The sequence below is a fragment of the Notolabrus celidotus genome, chromosome 24 (genome assembly GCF_009762535.1).
Source record: "Notolabrus celidotus isolate fNotCel1 chromosome 24, fNotCel1.pri, whole genome shotgun sequence".
NCBI classification, from domain to species: Eukaryota; Metazoa; Chordata; class Actinopteri; order Labriformes; family Labridae; genus Notolabrus; species Notolabrus celidotus.
Window position 1 is genome coordinate 4,727,899 of NC_048295.1, and position 15,943 is coordinate 4,743,841.

Genomic DNA, 15,943 nt, shown 5'->3' on the forward strand with positions numbered 1-15,943 from the left:
TACCCCCAAACCAAGATCATAACTCACCTCTGCACACTCGCGACTCTTTAATCCAGTCAGAGTGTCAAACAAAGACTGTTTGTCAGTGTTAATCCGATGCTCTATCACTGCACCGCTCTCAGCTGTTGTATGACACCCCCACACACACACACCTGCACACACACACTCTCACCTGTAGTTCACTTGGGTCATCTTGTGAGGGGGCAGAAAATGAGCAGGCAGCTCTTCTGTGCGAAGTCGCTCCAACGCTCCTTTCAAAACATGGTGGACTTCCTGGAGAGAGAAGAGACACAAACAAGACAAATTCAGTCACATGATGTCGCTGAAAGTAACAAGTATCAAAAACTAAACAAACTGAGGCGAGACGGCGAATCAGAGGAGGCCAGCAAAACAATCCAACGCCGCAATCAATCACCTTAACGGACAGCGACGAGAGAGAGCAACCGCCGGACGCTGCTGTCCCTCCTTCACTCTGTGTACATATCTATCCTTCAACCTCTCCCTCCCCCTCCCTCCATCCATCCCTGCCCCTCTCTATTTTTAAGTCGACAAAATCAACAATCCCCGAGGGGGAACAGATGAAAACGAAGAGGGAGAGAGAAATGGAGGAGAGCGTCAAAATGTTGCGAGACACTCAAACACACTCGAGGAGCGGGAGAGCCAAATTGCCCCAAATCGCTAACGACAAGAAGGGTGCAATTAGGTCCTTCTGCCTTGTCACTTTCATTGTGTCACCAGTACTAATGGATAAAAAGCTCCCGCCCACCAGCCCACTCCTTAGTAACCCCCCCAACTCCCTGATGGACCCTCTGTCACACACACACGGAGTAAATATACGCTTCATAACGCGCACACACCCGCGCTTAAAATCCCTGCAAATATTACCTACACACATCGAGGCTGCGGAGCAAAAACACAAGGAATAATGGTTATTTATGAACACACACACACACACACACATATGTATGCTGCCAGTACAAATAGTGACCCACTTATCTGGGCAGTGTGAGATTACCCCACAATAGAGCGTGTGTGTGTGTGTGTGTGTGTGTGTGTGCGGGGGCAGAAAAGAGAAGCTAGAGGCTCTATTGTTGCATCTTCCCACAACGCCATTAGCCAACACACACATCTCCTCCTCCAGTGTACACACACACGTCATCATCACATGGCTCGCAGGGGGAGCAGGTAAACACGCTCGGCACATCTGCACTTGTTGTACATCCAGTTTTACAGAAATCTACTGTGAAATACACACAACCACAGAAAAAAGCCCCCCCTCTCTGAGAGAAAAGCACACAAAGACACACAAACCTTTTTCTTTAATGCCTCAAAATTAAGGGATCACGTCATAATGCCCAGTGTGAATCTAATCCCTGATTGAGAACACTCCCCGTGCATCCAGACAGAAAAACAGCAGCTCTGTGCATCGGGCACCCTGCTGCTGCTCAGCCAATCAGCTCGCTCCGGCTCACTGCTCGTATCTCAGCACACAAAGAAGGAGCATTAGAGCCACAAGCATCCCTCCCACTCTCTGCCCTGTAGTCTAGAACGGAGTCATACAATGATCACATGGAGGAGGTGACATTGCAGAGATTGAATCAATACTTAGTTAACACAAGACAGTTATTTTTTCCAGATTTTAAATTAAGTTGTTGCCAATTTGGTCCTAAGATCTTGTCCAACAGCTTCATTTAAGTCAACATGTAACAGTTTAGATCTGGCACCTTCAGCTTTGCCAAAAAAATTGTGCTTTCCCTCTAAATGAGGTGGTTTGGGGCTTCTAATAAACAAGGTATTTGTGCTTTAAGATCACCATCCCATCACGCCCTAATTCCAATGTTTATGCTCTACTCATGAGTTACATAACCCACCACATGGCCCCTCGTGTCCTCTAACCTCCAAGCATGAATGTAGATGGCAACAGAAGGGCATATCTCTCAACCCATCTAGGCAGATATCTGTTGAACATGAAGCTGGTTATACTTGAGGTCTCTCTTTCTACTAAGTGCTTTTTTCATTGTGTGTTGGATGTGATAATGCAGACACTCAGCATTCTATTCTATTCTATTCCATTCTTTGGCTTTGATCAGTCAGAAGAATTCTATTCTACTCTATTCTGTTCCATTCTGTTCAATCATATTCTCCTTTCTGCAGATTGATTTGATGTGACGTGTGTGATCAGGTTGTTCCTGGTGTTGCTTTTGGGTGTTCAGAATGAATCTGTGATCAGTCGGAAGCATTCTGTTCTATTTTGTTCCATTCCTTTCTTTGGCTTTGATCGGTCTCAAGTATTCCATTCCATTCCATTCTGTTCCATTCCATGTTCTTTGGCTTTGATCAGGCTGAAGGTTCTATTCCCTTCTATTCAATTCCATTCCATTCCATTCTTAGGCTATGATCAGGTTGAAGTTTCTATTCCCTTCTATTCCATTCCGTTCCATTTTATTCCTTGGCTTTCATCATTGGAACATTCTATTTTTTCTTTTCCAGTTCTGTTGGTGAGAGACGATTCAAAAACAGACGCCGATCACAAGTCAGTGTCCATCAGTCAACATCCGATATTTGGGGTGAGTTTTTTAAAAGCATGCACGTATGGAAGGAGATTGGTTAAATCTTCACGTGTGGCTTTATTAAGAATGCTGTTATTAAATGAAATCTGTGTTGAGCCCTACGACTGCTCATCCCAACTCTTTTATTCCATCTGTGCAAACACATTGGACAACACTTCAACTTCTTGAACTCACACTTGGACTGACAATAACTCCTTTCAGCACTTCAGACTTCTTTTTACACTCCCACTTCAAATGACATGTTTAACACGTTTCTGAGCTTGTGTCTGAGTCTAACTCCTCCAATGTGTCCCTTCACCTAATTTTGCTCAACAACTTAACTCTGTATTCAGTTAGGAGTCAACTCGAGCACTGACTCCAAGATGAACACAGTTAAATAACTCTAACATGAACGCTGTGAGGGTTTCTCATGTGCAGTTTCTGAAGAAGCTGTATCTTGTTGTTATTTTGTTCAGAATAACGTTCTCTTCTCTGAGAGATGTGAAAGCGGCAGGCTTTGTGGTCCCTTGATAACCGCTCCAAATAATTTGTGAAACCTGTCTGGAAGCTCGTCTAAGCACAACTAACAGCTTGTCTGCTCTGTTATTGTTATACCGCACACCGCCATGCCTGTTTGTCTTTATGTGTGTGTGTGTGTTTTTGGTGCTGTTTGTTCACGGAGGTGTGTGTGAGTGACAGGGCTGGGCACACCTTTGAGAGATGAGGTGTGTGTGTGTGAGTGTGTCCATGTGAGTGTGTGTGGTTCTTGTCAGATGGATGAGTAATGAGGTGTGTGCTTCGGTTGTGTGTTTTCTCTGAAGCTGTAGTTGTCTGCTACGTGTCAGGTGGTTGAAAAATAGCGTGTTGTGTGTGTGTGGGAGTGTTCGTATGTTTGTACTCTCCAGGATCACAACGTGGGTGTGTTAGCCTGTGCTCCCTGACCCTCCTCATATCCATCACATCAGCTGACTGCTGTGGTCACATACTGTCTTCTGTTGGAGAACACAAACTTACACATGCTATGAGGGTCCAATCCTCGAGGGATGGACACAGAGATACACACAGCATCCAGGTGAAGGCATGAGAAATGAGCAGCAGGACGAGACAAAGAAAACTGCAGAATTCTGCAGCTTGTACAGTCGTGAGACAAAGACAAGTTTCTTAACTTAAACATAGACTGATTACATTTGATTTAGGATTCTGAATGAAGAATGGGTCCTTAGATAGCTTCTTTCTACAACCGTAACATGAGCCTCAATGACCGAGGTGAATTCTGTTTTTAGCGCAGTAAAACTATTCCTAGTTTCAGAGGCATTCATGTTTTCCAGCTGCAGCTGAAGCATTCTTCTTGAGCAATTTCCAAACCCCAAATGTTTTAGACCCCAAAACATGTTTAAAAAAAAAAGAATCAGGGCCAGGTTTAAATGGTCGGACTCCCCCTTTACAGTGTCAGCTTTTTACATCACGGCTGAGGGAACAGCAGACAGACTGTAACATATTAAAGTCTGACTTTCTGCTGTGTTAACATGTATTGCATCAGTGCACCTCGAGGTGTTGAAAATCAGCCAAAAACGTGGGAGGCAGAGCGAGGGAAGCAGGACAGACAGAGAGGATGGGGAAACATAAACGAGGAAGAGGAAGAGGGAGTTTGATGGAGAAGAATTAGCTGGTTACTGCTAATAAACGTCTGCTTTATTAGTGATGAACATGGCAGGAAGTCTGAATCAATGAGAAGCATGAGTGCGTGTTTAGCATCACTCAGCCTTTTGCCAGTTTCATTTGCTCCTCTTATAGAGAGAGGGAGACAAAGAGTGTGTGTGTGTGGGTGCGTGTGTGTGTGGACTTTACGTGAATCAAAGACAGAAAGACCTCAGCCTTCAACGTAACAGGCAGCAAAATCAATTAAAGGGGCAGGGCGCATATTTATCACAGAATCGGCCTTAATTACACTTTATCTAGCGCTCAATACCTCCTCCAAGACAAAGGGGGACAGAAGTGTGTGTGAGTGAGTGTGTGTGTTTGTAACTTGTATGCTAGTGGCTAGTGTGTAGAGATAAGGGGTTGCAGAGAAGTGGTACAGTGGATGAGTGAGGATGAAGTGATAGCGTATTGATCTATGGAAGTCCATCAGGCCCAAGACTCAGTATGTCCAAGAGCTGTGACGGACTTCTGGCCTTACAGAGAAAACACGTATATAACACAAACACACACACCCACACACACACACACACTATTACACTCTCCAAAATAATTTGGGGGTTACTCAAGATCAGACGCTGCTGATATTCAGCCTGATTTTAAGGAGAATAAAACCCCTGTTCCCCTCAGAATCCATTCTTCAAGCTGGTCGGGTATCCGTTAACGTGGATCAAGGGGTGGTGAGTTACGTCAGGTATGGGAGCTGTAATCCTTCAACAAAAGGTTCACATGCAAAGGAACTTCATAATTACTGAAACCTGATTCACGAGTTTGCATTTGCACACTGATACCATTTACATGCATATTAATACCCCATTACAAAGGCAGATTAAGAGCCATTATTAAGAGTGTGGAAATATTATGTTAATGTGCAAGTTAGTGAATGAAGCAGCTCATAAAGGGAAGTGCAACAACGAGAGGACTGAGGACTGGAGACTCGTTCTGCAGGAGGATGTTTAAAATCGTCCACATGAGCCGGTTCACTCGGGTTCCTCCGTGCTGTTTGAAGGTCATGAGGCCGAGCATTGTCATGATGTTTACTCACTGCTGTGGGTTCTGCTGAATCACTGCTGTGTGCACGGCCGGGGACAACAACAGGACTCCCCCTGCCTGTCTATAAACCTTGCACTGACATAACAGTGTGACCTAACACAGCCTGCACCCGGCACACACAGAAACTCACTCAGGGACAAGAAAAGGCTGCAGACAAAGCGTCCTCCTTAATGGCGGCATGTTTGAAAGAGAGGGAGAGCACTTGCACAGCCGATGTTTGTAAAGTACGGCCTCAGGCGGACGACAAGAGAGGAGGAATATTCACTTCTTCATCGTCCATGAGAACACAAGGATGAAGATGTAAATGGGAAATGTGTAGGTACCTTTTCTTTCCTCTCCACAGGAACAAAAAAACAAAGATATCAACGTTTTCTTTAAATAAGAAAGACAGGAATATGATGTCTATAGAGCTTACCGGTTCAGGAGACCCATTTCTGATGTCACCAATTGGGGGCGCGGCTTTAACCTTAAGGGGCGGGGCCAAGGCTGAGTCACTGCTGCTCCTCACCAGCAGAGGTGTGTCTGGATGGAGAAAGATGGAGAGTGTTTTTTATTTCTACATGCACACAAGGGAGCATCAGGTTGGCACTTACAGACGAAATAAAGTAACAAAAATTAAAGACATAGAGTTTGTGAGGCGATAAAAACAAAAAAATGAAACAAAACAAACAATTAAAACCTACTGAGAATAATTAAAGTTTGAATTTGGAGTGTATGAATGCAATAAAGTGGGCTGTAACAGGCTTTTTGGATGGCTGTGACATATTCAAACTGACATGCACATGCACAGTCAACACTGCTGCACCGGAACATTTTTATAGGACCAGCTTTTGCCTCCATTCCCCAAAACACACACACATTTCTAAAACCCTGAAAAGCCTGGAGAGAGAGTGAGAGAGAGAGAGAGGTAATGTGTGCCGGTCTGAATCTACAACAAAACAATTCAAAAGAATCTAATTTGGATCTTTGGGCTGCCGCGTTTTTCATATCCAGCCCAAAGGGAGCGGCCTGCTTCTTTATTTCTGCGGCTGTAAAACCAAAAGCAGGGTGTTTTCAAATGTAACCTGACAGAGGAGGAAATAAAGACAGGAGAGAGGAATAAGGCAGAGGGTGAGGTAAACAAACAGAGAGCCCAGAGAGATAGTGACAGGGAGACAAGAAAGGGAGGCAGAAACCTTGAAATCGGGGAGACACAGAGAAGAGGAAGGCAAACAAAACTCTCTTCTTTCCTGTAATCAATCTCTCTTTGGAGGGTCAGTGACAGGGTCCTGGTCCAACGTGGCCAGAATACAGAGAGCAGGGGAGGGGAGCACGTAGCGAGGAAAGAGCTGCCACAGGGGTCTCGGTGTGTGTTTAAGTGTGTGTGTGGATGGGATTGGAAACAGATGAAAAATGGCCTTTTCAAACTTTTTTCATCTTGAAAAGCAATAATGTTTAGGACATCTTTAAAACCTGGGCTTCATTTTTTTAAAATAATGTTGCATTTCAAACAGTTTCCATCCATATTAACAACCTGAAGCAATACTTATGTTGGATTTGAACCATTTTCATTATTTGAAATATGATGTAGATGACTGGATCCGCTCTGTTGCATTCTAGCTGCGTCTCTGATCCGGCAAGTCGGAGCTGAATTGGAGGAAAATACATTGCAATGCATTGATGGATCGATCCTTTACTCAGCCATAGTTATTAGACAGGTGGAGACAGTTTGTGCGCGTCATTGGCAGAAAGAAAAGCACACTAAGTCGTCTATGTTGGCGCATTTACCCAAAAAGATTTTGTTTTAGCCTCTGCTGCGATTGTGAAGCTTTTGAAACCTGTCTGTCAACCCCGTGTTGTACTGAAACACCAGGTTTAAAAATACCAGACTCACCTTTGAGACGACAGTAATGACTCGGGGAATTAAACAGCACTGAAAGCACCAAAGTTTCAAAACGTTGTTTCGTTTAATTAGGACGCCAGACTTCTTCTGGTTCTTCTAACTTTCAGTTTTTGATATTTGTCTTTACGGGGACAATCAACAGTACGTGAGGTCTTATCTAATTTTAAAAAAGCAGCACTCAAGTCAAAGTGTGAGACAGAAACTACAGCGTGTGACTCGCGGTAATGACATGTGCTTTGATTTAACATAGGAACATCTTCGGGGGAAAAAAAGGAAGCTTCTGAGCGCTGGCATCAAAAGGCGTCAGATGAAAACATCACACGGCACTCACAGGTATCAATGGCTTCATCTGATTATCTATTTATCTCATCTGCATCTAAAATAGGTCAAACACTGCATATGCTTCAGAGCATCTCTGTTAAGGTGTGTTCAGACTGAGGGGAGTCAAAAAGTCGAGGGTGCAAGCGGTCGGGTCAGAGATTATTTTAAAGTTAAGCACGAGAAACAAATTCATGCTCATGCCGAGGACAAAAGTGAGTTTATGCTCATCTGTGAGATCGAAACACACACTCCGCCCACACAGGGTCAGCGTGTGAGCCGCTCTGGAGCTCGCAGCTACAGTCGATAGAGATGGTTTGCATCCTGTCTGGGGCGAAAAATCATGAGATGCTGCAGGATTTTTACAAGAACAAGACAAGGCTTTGCTACAATCAGCCTGAGGACAGTTTGAAATCTGCAATGATAATTCAGCACGATGTTTAGTCAAGAAACTTAAACATCTGCAGGGTATAAATCAATGGAGCATACTTATAGGATGTGTTTTTTGTAAAACACGACTAAAACTTTTAGAAAATTGCTGCGAGACTGTTTCACCTTCGAATAATCTTTAAAATATCCAACACCTACTCTGGATTAGGCCACACGACCTTGCAGAACTTAGTCCTCGTGTTGTGGCATGCATCTTTGGACTGAAATGTCACCACGTGGGACAAGAGTCTGGAGCTGGAGGGGAACTAAACGCCAAGTTATTGGCCGATGCCTCCTCTAGCTTAGTTTGCAAGGTGCATTAAGATGTCAGTCCCGAGTCCAGGATTTTAAGGACTCATGACTTGACTTGGACCCAAGCTTTGACTGCAGTTGAACTCATAAGATGGAGAGGAGGACTCAGACTTCATATGGCCGGGATGCATGTGCGTTCACCTACAGCGTGTTCTCATGCAGGATGTGCAGGATGCAGAACGAGGCGCCACGGAGTCTGTGTTCTGATTGTAGAGATTCAGAGACAAACTCAGGCTTCAAGAGACGTTAGACCAAGATGCACTCACAGTAGTGGGTGAAAGTTACTTGGACTTGGTTGCAGGCCTTCAGCGATCCCAACGCTCCAGAAACCCAATCTGATCAAACTTAGAAATCAAAACATCTACTTCTTCTGACTTTAACACCTACACATGCAAATGTTTCAAAGTTTGCAGGTCCATGTACAGAAAGCAGTGTAACTCATAAATTGCTTTCCATTCTCACACATACAATATGTGGAGCGAATGCAGTTAGAAACACATGATGCACTTCTTGACCCTTGTTTTCTTATAAGCCAGGTCTGTGCAGGTATTACTAACGAAGTCCCAGCCACATGGGGGAATCTGACACGGTGATGAACTGCACAACATTAAATATAACTGCAAGGACAATAGCAGCATTAAGCAGCTGCACAAGCACAAGGCTACCTGGGCTGAAAAACACACCTGATCAGAGGCCTTCCAGCAGAGTTAGAGGATCGGTGATGAAGTGTGAGGACAACACATTTCCAGAATCCATCAGCTGAAGTTATGACGCCACACACACTTCACCTCTGTGTCAATGATGCCACTTTGTAAAGTGACCAAGGCCGCTCCACGGCCACAGTCAGACTCCATTACCCGGCGGTCAGCCCCATAAATCCTCCTCCATGTATCCATCCGGTCAAATCCGCCTCAATCAATCCTCCCACCGCTCCCAGCCCCGACGGCGCAGCCCGGCCGTGTGAAGGAACCTCAGGGTCACTAGCTTTGACCTTTGAACTAGGTTGACCTGTGAGGGGTCAAGAGGCGTCAGAGAGGGTCGGAGGTATTGATGAAATCGACAGTTTTGACTCTCTCAGGTCAGCCAATGTTTGGACGGTCATAAACAAGACTGTCTCAGAGCCATTACTAATCAAAGGTGACTGAGTGAGCGGACAAGGGCTTTAGCATGGATCAATATTTGTATAGAGGCATGCAGATAAAGAGGCAGTTCAGCTATTTTGCATAGTAATCCACAGAAGAGCTTCAAACTATATTTTGCAAAGATACAGTTGCTGTTTTTGCAGATGGAGTCCAGTAGCTTCGAGGAGAGCGATGTCAACAACTTCTTCTGGTTCTAAATTAGGGTCTGCTAACAGCCACAAAAAGGGATGGTGATCTTTTTGTTGTCTGAGAGCTTTTATATCTTGGTTCAGGACGAGAGAAGAACATCCTGCATCACCTCAGCAATCCGAGCCGTATTTTTATTCCCCTATTGTCTCTGATTTCTTAACGCCACCAAAAGGGCGGACAGAAAGGAGGAAGTACTTTAGGTTTAAGCCACAACCACAAGGTACCCTGCGACTTTAAATCGCCCTCGCCCACCACACTCATCCCGACAACCGCTTCAAGGCCGGAGAAACAAAAAGGCACCGCGCTGAAACACACCCAAGTTCTGTTCCTCCCTTATCTTTCCTCTGAGATTTGTGTAATTGGAGAGACCTGAAGAGGCTTTGTGGACTCTGCCAGCTCTGTGTTTATCTGCCTCAGACTCTCCATCTGTGGCTCTCTGTGTCTAACTAGGCTGCTTATGCAATTCAGGTTTATTTTAAGAAGTTGCTCTTGTTTGCAGCCGTGTACGCTGTAGTGTAAGTTCAGCGGCAGGGCAGGATCAAAACACGGATGCGTCATGTTGCTGTCTGACTGCATATGTATGTGTGTCAGGCTGCAGTGAGAGTGTTTGCTTTCAGTGTGTGTGTCTGTGTGTGTGTGTGTGTGTGTGTTCGTGTGTGTGTGTGTGTGTGTGTGTGTGTGTGTGGAGTGTACATATTTATCATGAGCAGTGACCGGGCGTCTGTTTGTGTTTATATTTCTGTGTTTTCCTGCCACAGGCCAGGGTGGTCTTGTTTCTCTCCAAATCGATAGCTCAGGCTGCTCATGGGATGATGCGATAAGGACTCTCTTCCTCGGAGTGTGTGTGGGTGCGTGTGCGTTATGTGTGTGTGTGTGTGTGTGTGTGCAGCAGCAGATCAATGCAGGTCTAATCATCCCACTGGGGCAGTGTGAAGTCCAATCACCCTGTTCAAACAAGCAGCCAAACCTGACACACAAACACTTTGACGCCTGACTGATTACTGAATCACTTCCTGTTCGTCCAGCAGCACTCACTGCGATTACACGCTCACCGTAACCAGATTATTGAGAATAACCAGGTTAAATTAAGAGATTAATCTGAGCATTTCATGTGGTTTTAAGTCAGATAATTCCTCCCTTAAAAAATAGGATTTTTCTAATGTTCTGAGGAGTAAATCTATGTCTGTACGGCCTTTAATTGTTGTTAATACGGCGTGATCTGAAGTTGCACGACACGTTCACAAAGTTTCAGTTGTGCTGCACTCAGACAAGTGTGTTTAAAATCTGTGTTTGTGCTTTGATGGCGTAGGAAAAGGGTTAATCCAGTTAGGAGGGTAAAATCATGAGCATGCGTGAATTTTAATCAGTTGAACATAAAGAGAATATTTATATTTGAACATATTTAAATCTGGTCTCGTCCGGCTGTCTCCCTCCCTTCGTCACACTCCCTTGAAATGATGTTATTACAATCAGCCTGATGTAACAGCTGATCTTGTTACACACACATACACACACACACACTCGCGTTGGTTAACTGTCTTCTTTTGTAGGATTCTGTGTGTGTGTGCATGTCCGACTGACAAAAGCGTCCTCTTTGCATCAGTCTGGCTCTATAAGAGGGGCGTCACAGGGTCACATCGTAACTGAGTTAGTCAGGGTTCAACAGGGCTGGGGTGCAGGATGTATGGGAGGAAGGGGGCAGGAGGAGGTCCCACTTGGGTAAAGACAAGGCGGGTGGGACAGGGGGGGGGTTGGAATTAGTGCGTTCACGCTTGGTTGGAAACAGGGCATGCTAACAGGCTACTGTGCTAATCTAGTTAGAGCTGGAAGCCATGTGGAGACGAGAGAGGGAGGTGGTTTCTGGAGGGGTCAGGGTTCTAGAGGGCCGGGTGGGGAGCTGGACGGCAGGTGGTTGAAGCTGAATAGTAGAGTAGCATAGGGCAGAGTGGGCAAAGGGCAGGTGTGTGTATGTGTGTGTGAAGAGGAGGGGTGTGCCAGCAGATGGAGGGAGGGGTTGAGTGACCAGCGGAGGAAAGAACGACATGCACAGATGAAAAGGAAGTTGTAGATTATTTACAGAAAGTATTTATAGCTGGAACACAAACAGAGCAAGTAGCTCCCAGGACGAAACTCCCCTCAGGCTCAGGGCTGACTCGTCTCGTGATGTTTCTCAAAACTCATTTGAGCATGGAGTTTTGTGTCCCGACTATTTAACCTCACTTTAACAGCTGATTTAAATAATAACCTTGAGAGCAGCATCCAGAAATGACACTAAAGGAGTAAGTACAGCATCGTATTTTGAAGAGTTGGACCACAGGCAGAGCTGATCTTCGAGGGTAAGGGAGTATGCACGGTTTTGTCTCACATTAAAAATCATCCTCATGCATGTGACCTTAATCAAGCCCCCGAACCCCTTAAGCCTTTCTCAGCAGGAGTGAAGCAGAAAAAGAGGATAAAACACCATTTTTCACTGCAACACTCTGTAAAACAGGACTGTTTTTAGGACAGGGGCTCATTTATTAAATCTATTCAGCAGTAATGGTATGACTCCACACTCCTAACACTGCCTCACATTCCACTTCTTTTTTTTCTGCTGTTGCATTCATGGATAAAAAAGGAAGATAAGAGCAACAGCTAGATACCGAGGGGAGCGGAGGAATCAGAGAGGAGCGAAAAATAGACTGGTGGAGAAAAAACTATAAGAGCACAGACAAAAGAGAGAGAGAGGGAGGAGGGCTCTTCAATCGCTTTTCCTGCTATCTCATCACGTTTTAAGGTTGATAATTATTTGAGCTATCCAAAACGATCAATTAATCCACCGAGAGACAAAAAGTGACGTAACTCTGGTGATGTTTTGAACCTGAACTAAATCGAGGAAGCTGTCATCTATAATGAGATCAAACTTCTCTCCGTTTTCACACGCACATCTGTCCTCCCTCTCTTTCTGAACCTGTCTCACCTGAGCCGTCTCCGTCTCCTACACGCTGTGTTAGACTACAGTATAAGTTTAATTTTCATATATGTGATGCAAAATGCTCAAGCAAAGGGACAGATTTAGCTTGAGTGTGAGCTAACGTGATGAAAAATGACGACACCGTGATTGAAGCGTCGGTATATCCATCACCCTAATGAAGCAGAGGGAAGCTTTCGTCAGTGTGCGAAGAACAAAGACATGACGAAGACAGAATGAGGAAGCAGCGCTACTCTTATTAATCTCATGTTCATCATGATGTTAAATCAAACTGCTTAATAGGCCTCCTCTTGGTAATGTGTGAAAGAGGGACGAGTCTCTAGTTGTCCCTGTGTTTCCTTCCTATCTTCAAAAGTTTGTGGGTCTAAATTTGGAGTTGGATTAAAAAGTTTTGGGACTGCAGTGAAGATTATTAGACAGGCTGTAGCTTCTGAAACATACTCTTTAAGGGCAGTTGCACAAGGGATTTTCCTGGGGTTGAATTGCCTGGGAGTGAGACATCTTGCATCCTTACTATCTTTGCGGAGAGTGACGCATATAGACTTTAACAAACAAGGACGTAGCCTCAGATGTGTCACCCGTTATTTTCTGAAGAAGAGCTGCAAGTTGAAGCTTTCAGTCAACCTTGCAATAGGCAAAGATAGTCTACTAGGGAAGGGCATTTAGAAGCCTTAATACTATTGGATGGTCACTAGAGTCTGGTCTTAAGTTGCAAGGATTACGTTGCATTCACTGTCACCCATCTGGAGCCGTTCACTTGAGCAAATAGACGACCGAATCTGTAAAAGTTGAGCCCCAGAACACACTCATACATTAGAAATCCTGCGTCCTGCTTGTGTGTCTCAGTCAGAGCGACGTGTGAAAATTATCATAAACTAAGTGAAGAACATCCAGAACGCTGCGTCAACACTGCATCTGTTTTCACACGCCATCACGTTACAGGCAACAATCTCTCTCTTTACACAGCCAGTTCAGCTTACAGCTGTTCCACCAATGCACTTTGTGATTTTTCTCACACACCTCCGCACGCACACACTTCCTGCTGTTGCACCACAAAGCATTTTCTCACATGCACCGAGATTGAGAAAGTGTTGATTGGGCGATGCTTTATGGTGTGTGAGATTTTTGCAGATACATGATTTAAAACCTCCATCTTTCTTATCAACAAGAGGAGCTATACTCAAGACTAGTTGTGTAAGCTGGTTTAAAAGGGATGGGATTTCATTGGATGAGGCTTTGGACTGCGTTTGGGAAGTGGATCTGAAACTTTCTTGATTTAGGAAGTGAAAACAACACACAAAAACTCACCTGTGTTCTTCTAACGTCCAACCGAGGGTGAATCTACACACTTGGATAAACCAAACGTTTTATATCAGTTGTAAAAAGTCTGCAGACGATGTGACGTACTTGCTTTGAGACTGGCCTCGTTGACTTCGATCTCCCCTCTGTCCGGCTCCAGGTACTCCAGGTGTGGATAGTAGGTGATGGGCTCGGGGCTGGCGGTGGCGCTGGAGAAGCCGTTGGACATGCTCTCTCTGGGACTGTCCATCCTGCTGCGCTGGACTTCATCGAACATCGCCACCAACTAGAAGAAGAGACACACAGGATGTTAAACTTCACACTCCAAACATGGCCATGAAGTCAAGCTCGGCCTACAGAACATCAGCTGCTCGATCAGCTGACGGGTCAATCCTCCTCCACCCCAGCTCCTCCTTTCTGCTCAGATGTATGTCAAGGAAAATTGTGCCTCATGTTCAGGTCAATACGGTAAATGATGTGCACCCGATCTGAAGCTTTTCTGAGGATTCATACGACAATCCAAACACGGTGATGTCTTAGAACAAGCAACCAGGTTAAATGGCGTCTCCACTGTGCCACCATCACAGAGAGGCTTTTATGTGATTTATCTTGCAGGCAGTGGGGGTTTAACCTGCTTCATTCTGCCAAGTGTGCACACGTGTGCGTAAGACATGAGCAAACAGAGCTGGATTCACACCTCATCTACTCTCAAACCTCTTACAGTGCAGAAAGAAAAAACAGCAGATGCCACAAAAATTCGCCTTTTGTAACCAAAAGTCTAAACCGAAGCTTCTGCAGACGAGGGTTCAGAGGAGTTAGAGGGCAAGGCGAGGTGTGCATGTATGAAATTAGGAGTCAAATGAGATCTGACAGGAGAATGAGAAGCTGTCAAACACAATGACACGGCTGCCACAATGAGACAGGGGCGACCAAATGAAGAGGGGATGGAGGGCAGAGGGACGACAAACAATCCTAATTGAGACAGGGACATGATGGCAGATAGAGCGAAGGGGAATGTGTGTGTGTTGGCGAAGACGTCGCAGCTACGTGGTTTGATAAATGGGCGCGTGGCGGCGTGACGCTCTCATTAGACGAAGGAAATGACCACTTAATGAAAAGCAATAACCGCAGTGGAACAAGGGATGGGAATAAAACAACAGACAAGTGGAGAACGTCAATTAACAACAAAAGGAGTGCGGAGTCTTTGAGTGTGTGTGTGTAAACAATAAGCAAAGAGGAGGCGGTGAGATATGTATCATCCATCACGCCGCAACGCCGCCTCTCACCTCAACCTCCCATGATTCAATATCCTCGTGACACCTGGATGGCGCCATGCAAAGACGTCTTGACTGTTTCTGTGCGAGCATTAGAGAGAGAGAGAGAAAGGAAAGATGAGGAATTGAGGGAGAGAAGAAGAAAAGAAATGACAGTACGCCAAGAAAACAATCAGATTGCGCCGCTTGATGGATGCTTCTCGAGCTCTTTCTCTCTTCTTTATCTGCCTTCCTCTTCCTCTCCTTATCTTCCTCCGACTTTCTTTCTCCAAACTCGCTGACAGCATCAATCAAAGCGGAAGTCTGGGAGCGTGGCGTGACGTGCGCGTGCGAAGGCACAGTCGTGAGCCGCCATCAAAAGCGATTTATTCGTTTTGAACAACAACAACTTCTTTAATGTGTTGGAGGGGGGTGGGTGATGATGATTTGCTTTTCTGCAGTTTATTTTTTTACGGCTGACACAGGCAGGGGAGTGATGCGGATGAAGGCCGCCCTGCTGCTTCCTCTCATCACTCAATCAAACACAAGTATCAACAGAATGAATCATGTGTCGCTTCATTTGGAGCACGCTGAAGGAAAGAGAGATGGCCCCTTTGAGTAAATGTATTTCATTCCTGATGTTTTGACTCCTTTAAATTGCATATTTTATAACTCATAACCTTTACATGAACTTTATCCGATAATGTGATGACTAATCAGAGGACCCTGAACTGTAATCCAGTCCAAAATCTCCCGACTAACAACAACAAAAAGAAAAGCCTACAGGTGGTAAAACAGAAGTGCAGAAATATTTAGGCTTCCTAATGCATCTTATTGCAACGTAACGT

At 45.0% G+C, this 15,943-nt stretch overlaps 1 protein-coding gene across 11 annotated transcripts in view; it reads right to left on the reverse strand.

The window, feature by feature from the left end:
• LOC117808245 (partitioning defective 3 homolog B-like) overlaps positions 1–15,943 on the reverse strand; it is a 140,549-nt gene that overhangs the window by 100,513 nt on the left and 24,093 nt on the right. For all 11 annotated transcript variants that reach the window (XR_004630192.1, XM_034677874.1, XM_034677875.1 and 8 more), the window contains 3 exons: positions 13,951–14,128; positions 5,716–5,822; positions 173–273 (listed from right to left, as the gene is read on the reverse strand). Coding sequence is in view for 10 of the 11 variants with exons in the window: in XM_034677874.1 (XP_034533765.1) it covers positions 173–273; positions 5,716–5,822; positions 13,951–14,128 (386 nt within the window). In the remaining variant the exon portion in view is untranslated. The remainder of the gene's footprint in view (positions 1–172; positions 274–5,715; positions 5,823–13,950; positions 14,129–15,943) is intronic.